The 6,253-nt window shown below is 47.4% G+C and overlaps 1 protein-coding gene across 1 annotated transcript; it reads right to left on the bottom strand.

Annotated features, from left to right (window-relative positions):
- Window positions 1–826: 826 nt before the first annotated feature.
- maptb (microtubule-associated protein tau b) lies at window positions 827–6,251 on the bottom strand. The gene is made up of 10 exons (XM_014410323.3): window positions 6,032–6,251; window positions 5,662–5,730; window positions 5,320–5,360; window positions 5,089–5,146; window positions 4,933–5,012; window positions 3,164–3,313; window positions 3,007–3,088; window positions 2,789–2,898; window positions 2,280–2,447; window positions 827–2,180 (listed from the first exon to the last, which is right to left on the bottom strand). Exons 1-10 carry the CDS (start codon window positions 6,120–6,122, stop codon window positions 2,148–2,150), a joined length of 882 nt encoding a protein of 293 aa, XP_014265809.2. The 5' UTR covers window positions 6,123–6,251; the 3' UTR covers window positions 827–2,147.
- Window positions 6,252–6,253: the final 2 nt, after the last annotated feature.

Below are 6,253 nucleotides of genomic sequence, written 5' to 3'. Positions count from 1 at the left end.
CAGCTGTGATAGGGGGCGAGGCAATAAAAGGCTGCATGTAGCTGCTAACTGCGGCTCCAAGCTAAAATTTTAAACTGATTTTGCCGCGATTGTGCATATCTCATAATAGTCAATTTAAAAACCTCACTCTGGCCTACCATGAACTGTTTACATCATCTGTCCATCCAGACAAAGGGCATGGGGGGGTGGAGCCTATCCCAGCTGTACTCCTGTCTGTCACAGGTCTAACAGACAAGCAGGTGTTTGGACTGTGAGAGGAACCCAGAGAACATGCTCAAGCTGGGATACAAACTAGGAACCTCACAACAGTGCTAACCATTGCGCCTGATGTAGTATTCAGAATGGCGTTTTTCTGGTTTGGTTTCATCACTGGGTCTTGCTTAGGGGAGATCGGCAGACGGATTAGTGATCTGGATGCTGTACCTGTCCTTCATGGTGTAGAGTGAGCGGATACAATGCGCTTCCTCTGAAAGGGGGCTGGCCTCCCTTAGAGATCAGGTGAGGAGCTTAGCCTGCTCGAAAGGAGCCAGTTGGGGTGGTTTGGGCATCTGACAAGGATGCCTCCTGGGTGAGGTGTTCCAGGCATGTCCCACTGGGAGAAGTCCCCGGGGAAGACCCAGGACACGCTGGAGAGACGATATCTTTCTAACCCTGGGAACGACAAGGTGACTGGGGAGAGGGAGGTCTGGACTTCTCTGTTTAGGCGACCCGTCCCCGGATAAGTGGAAGAAGCACATAAATCTGATAAAACTGCTTCCTTTTTATGTTGTTGACAGCGGTTATGAGGCTGGTGTCATGGCGTTTCTCTGCAGTGATGAAAAACTCGTCAGATTCAAGAGAAACTTTATTGGTACAAAGCACTTGAACAGCCAACAGGCAGAGAGACACAAATGTTTTGGCACCTGGTATCAAACGGCATTCTGGGTATTTTTTTTTAATGATGGTGGTGGTGAGGGGTTGGTACAGCACGTCAGCAAAAACACAGAAGAGATATGATTGGTAGAAAGATGACATCAGAGAGATAGAGGCTCGATGATTGGACACATTTTATGAACAACGCTAATAACACTCTTCCTGTTTCCAGAGTCACATGACTTAATGTTTCACTTTTTCCCACCGTTCTCACACTTCCTGTTTCCTCCAGGAAGTGCTCAAGACAGATGTTAAAATAATGGCGAGTTCAAGCTTCAGATGCTTTTTCATCGACTCAGTGCTCAAAACGAAACTTCTGCACAGCGCAGGCGGACTAAGGATGATCTGATATCCTCGTGTCGGTGTTGTTCCCACATCATCATAATAAATGTTGTTCCAGGTTCAACATTGCAAGTGACCAATCACATTGTTGTGACGTCATACTTTTGCAAGCCAAGCGATTTATTAATTTATGAAATTACAATGTTGCAAGGACAATCTGTATAATGCTTACAGTTCATTAAAAACAGTATCCTGAAATGCAAAGAATTCAAATTGCTGTATTGTCGGACAAAGGCGGTTTCTCACAAGTAGATTATATTTTTAAGGTGTTTTTTTCCGAAGTCGCAAAAGTATGACGTCACAACAATGTGATTGGTCACTTGCAATGTTGAACCTGGAACAACATTTATTATGATGATGTGGGAACAACACTGACACGAGGATATCGTGCGGCGGACTAACTGGGACACGTTCACGGCCGTGCGTCTGTCGCCAAATTCAAAACGAGCTCAAATTTTCTTCAAAGGTCAGATTAAAGAGCGGGCTCCGGGTATGGGGGGGGGTGCTGTGGGCATTTACGCATCACAGGTTTGTGGAGTGTGTGTGTGTTTAATCGCATTTAACGCCGTTGGGTCTTTGATCAGGTTTTTAAACGCTGAGCTGATCAGCTTACCACAGGAACTCTTAAGGTTAAACATTTATCTGCTGAAAGTCATATTTATTCATTCATTTGTCACTGCTCAGCTTAAAGTTGATTCGCAGTGGAGATAACAAATATAAGTGAGGCTGATCATGTGACCCTGGGTGAACTCTGGGTGATTTCTGATTCATAAAATCTCTCCAATCCTCGGTAGCTTTGTGTAACATGTATGATGATTTTTTTTTTTCTTCCATTAGGCCGTTTCCTTGGTGACAGCAGGGGGGCAGGGTCTGTAGGCACAGGGTTTGTCCAATCACAGGCCTTGTTTGGCGAGAGAGGCGGACACCTTACGGAAAGAGGAAGTGGTGTGTTAGCATATGTTATGTTTTTACTTTGTGATTTTTTTTTTTTTTAATTTTTTTTTTTTCTTCCCCGGACTTCTTACCTCATCGGCCAGGGTGTCGAGGGGTGGAGTTTCAGTTGCATTAAGACTTCCATGGGAGGAAGTGTTGCTAAGATGACAAGGGGAGGAGTCAGCCTGGATGATGATTTCAGCACCGTGGTCGGTTCGAGCTTTGGCGCTCTCTCTGAAGCTCAGCTTCTGAGTCTCGATCTGCAAACACACACGCAGGTGTCACATGACTGGGAATCAGGTCACATGACAAAAATGTGCTGCTCCTGAGCTGGGTGTGTAAAGCGCCAAATAAAAGGACAAAAGAAATTATGCTTCCACTGTAAGCGGACAGAGTTTACAGCAAAGGACAAATTAGGTCACGTGACACCGGTGACCTGCGTGAGCAGGGCCGAAGACGTCTCCATTTACGGAGGAGACAGCAGGTCTTCTGCGTGCAGGACGTTGTTTGAAGTTTCTATGACACTGCGGTGTAACAGAGGAGTCGGGAGTGCTGACTCTGCTCCTCCGACCCCCATGAGGAGGTGGATGTTAGTGCGTACCTTCTTCTTCCCTCCTCCCGGCACATGAGTGACGTTCTCCAGAGAGCCGACTTTGGACTGAACGGTCTTAAACTCCACCTTCTCTGACTTGATCTCCACCTTCCCTCCACCTGAGGAGTAGAGCGAAGAGATCAGCCGGTACTACTCGTCTGTGCTACTTTTTATTGATCAGCTCTCCACTTAATCTCGAGATATGTGATTGTGGTGTGGAACGTTACCTGGTTTGTGGTGGATGTTGTCTTTGGAGCCGCACTTTGACGTCACATTACTGAGATCCAGCTTCTTGTTGATGATCTGAACCTACAGACAGACAGGTGAGTGTCAGGATCTACCTGAGAGTCAGCTCTGCACAGCAGGTGGACGGATGTACGTTACCTTGCCCCCTCCAGGTGAGTGTTTCAGGTTCTCCGTGGACCCAACCTTTGACTTCACATTGCTGAGGTCGGGCATTGGATGAGAGGGGAGGGGGGGCGTCCGTCCACGAGCACAGCCAGGAGACCTGGGGGGGGTTCGGACCACCGCCACCTGCAGAATGGCAGAACCATTTTAACCACCGGTACCAGTTACAGACACTGTCAGAACCAGTCCTTCTGTTATTGGCTCTTAAAATCCTGCTCCTCACATACAAGGTCTTAAATAATCAGGCCCCATCTTATCTTAATGACCTTGTGGTACCATATCACCCTGGCCCCGCCCCTCCCTGAGCCTGGTTCTGCCGGAGGTTTCTTCCTGTTCAAAGGGAGTTTTTCCTTCCCACTGTCGCCAAAGTGCTGCTCCTAGGGGGTCATATGATTGTTGGGTTTTTCTCTGTATGTATTATTGTATTGAATTCTATTCTATTCTAAAGTTTGCAGATGACACTGCAGTGATAGGATGCATCGCGCACAGGCAGTCCAAACAGTCGTTACATTAATTGTGAGGTGATGCGCTCATCAGTGAAAATGAAGACCTGCAGTTTTACTTAATGCTGTGTAAATCACACAGAACTACACACATTATGTACGGACAGTGTTGGGAAGGTTACTTTTAAAATGTATTCCACTACAGATTACAGAATACATGCCCCAAAATGTATTTTGTAACGTATTCCGTTACGTTACTCAATGAGAGTAATGTATTCTGAATACTTCGGATTACTTAATATATTATCATGCTTTTACAACTACATGAATGTGATTTATTACTATTACTGAAGTTCCGCGGGTCTGAACCGTAGTAAAGGGACCTCTGGCTAATACGTCAGGTTCCCTGTTGGGCTCGTAGCTGAAAACTAGCTTTACTTTGTTGTCTGGGTCAACTTTGCTTGCGAGAGAGAGAGAGACAGAGAGAGGCGTTGAAAGGCTGCTCCAACAGAACTTATTGTTTCGGATGAAAACACGAACACGGTGTACAGTCGAGTCGTAATAGCTTACTTACAACTGGGCTCGTCAGGCACTCTTCTTGGCTGCAGTGGTTATTATTATATTTACATGCTTCCAGCTCCCGTTTCTGCTTGACGATAACTCCTGCTTTTCGACTCTCCTTTTTCTCCCTCCTCGCGCTCACAGACACATAACGTGTATGGCAGTCCATTCTCCCTGCAGCACGGACTACACTGCCCATGAGGCTACATTCTTTAGGGCTATGTCTGTAACACTCTACCTTTTAGCTTAGCACAACAACAACAACAAAAAAAGGCGCTCTCTCACCCAGGAAACACAGTCACAAAGAGAGCGCGTCACCCTGTAACCATGGCAACCGTAACGCTGCCGCCTGGAACAACAGAACGTAGCTGTCCAACAAAACCGAAACAGTCCCGACCCGCCACAATATGAAACAGGAAAGTACCGCCGTGTAATCAATTTATTTCAACAAAGTAACTGTATTCTGAATACCACCTTTTTAAACGGTAACTGTAACGGAATACAGTTACTCATATTTTGTATTTTAAATACGTAACGGCGGTACATGTATTCCGTTACTCCCCAACACTGTGTACGGATCATTTCAGTAACATGCGTGCTCTGGAACAACATAGTGACTGCAGACAGAACGACCCTGCTGAACCAGTAACCCTCTGTCAGAGTATCTATACACTGCTGTACTGCTGGTTTGACTGCAGTAAAGCGTATGAATACTTCAGCACCTATCTCAGGTGTTCTCACCTTCTTCACCTCTCTGTTAGGCGTGGACGATCGGCTGGCGGGAGAACGACTTCCTGGACTGCTGACGCCGTCCACGGACTCTGACAGACAGACAGACACGGGTTAGTGGCTCTGATGGGTTAAACTGGTGTGACTGGTTATACTGGGTCAGTGTACCTGTGCTCTTGGCTGAGATCATCTTGGCTGCTCTGGCGCCTCCTGCTGTCCTGGAGGCCTGAAACACAATGTCAGTTACCATGGTGAAAAGGAGCGAGGTCTGAAAGCTGTGAATTTGGGAAAAATCTTCCAGTTCGTGAACATTTCCCATCATCGTGTTGGCCTCGTGCATGGCGCCAGCCTCTGGGAACAGCTGATTATTGATTCCGATCAGTAAGTGTACAGATTTACCTTCATTGATTCTTCAGAAGTTGCCTTCACAGCGGCTTTTTCTGTGGGAGGATTAAAAAAATATCTTAATGTGGACTAATAATCAAAGAACAGCCAGAGTTCGTCGATCGCTGACTCTCTGACTTTGGTAAAAGTTGCTGCTCGTCAGGTTTTTTTCATGTTCATCTTATGTGGAGCAAGAGTCGCTTTCTTCTCCGGCTCCAGTTAACAGCCATCCAATCAGAGTGGAGGGGTGGAGCAAAATAAGTTGGGAGTAGGGTTAGGATTAAAGCTCAGTCAAGTGATCAGTTTCTCGTAACACCTTTAGTTATCGATCAAATGTCAGTAATTATTGTTACCAACCTTCCATCTTCTGCGTTTCATAGGCGGGGCCATCTGTGAGGGGGGCGGAGTCTCCATCCATCTTCACTCCTACAGAGGAGGGGAGGACACAGAGAGGAGAGGTGATGAAGAGGAGTCAGTGAGCATGCTCAGGCACGGTGAATCACCATGATGATGATGATAATGCAGAAATACAATCATAAAAGTCTGAATGTGTCAGCGCAGCTACACCCGAGCCCGCTCTTCCTCCTCCTCCGTGTTAGCTCCGGGCCTAACAGCAGCCTGCGGACTGATCCGGTCACCGCAAACCCGCCGCAGCTGCTCCGAGAATCTCCGAGGAGGAGGATGAAGAGGGTGAAGACAAGGAGGACGGGCGTTGTCCGGCTCTTACCTCCTGCTGCTGCTGCTGCTGCTGTCGGTCCGTCTGCTGCTCCACCCTGCGCCGCTCTAACAGGGAGGGAGGGGGGCGCAGGCTGCTGCATGCCGGGAGGAAGCTGCCGTTACCATGGCAATCCGTTGCATCCAGACGGAGGAGAGAAAGTGTCGCGTTCTCGTCTCAGGTCGCACGCGATGACGGCGATGAAGTTCCGGCTCTCTTTATAGACATTAAACC

The sequence above is a fragment of the Maylandia zebra genome, linkage group LG4 (genome assembly GCF_041146795.1).
Source record: "Maylandia zebra isolate NMK-2024a linkage group LG4, Mzebra_GT3a, whole genome shotgun sequence".
Lineage (NCBI taxonomy): Eukaryota > Metazoa > Chordata > Actinopteri > Cichliformes > Cichlidae > Maylandia > Maylandia zebra.
The sequence above is the reverse complement of the archived record's forward strand: the minus strand, read 5'-3'. Positions and strand labels throughout refer to the sequence as shown.

Coding starts and splice junctions, on each gene's coding strand:
- maptb (XM_014410323.3), bottom strand. CDS start 6,122: ATGCAGCAGCCTGCGCCCCCCTCCCTCCCTGTTAGAGCGGCGCAGGGT. Junction 5,361..5,661: donor TGAAACGCAGAAGATGGAAG/GTTGGTAACAAT, acceptor ATCCTCCCACAG/AAAAAGCCGCTGTGAAGGCA. Junction 5,147..5,319: donor CTTCTGAAGAATCAATGAAG/GTAAATCTGTAC, acceptor ATTGTGTTTCAG/GCCTCCAGGACAGCAGGAGG.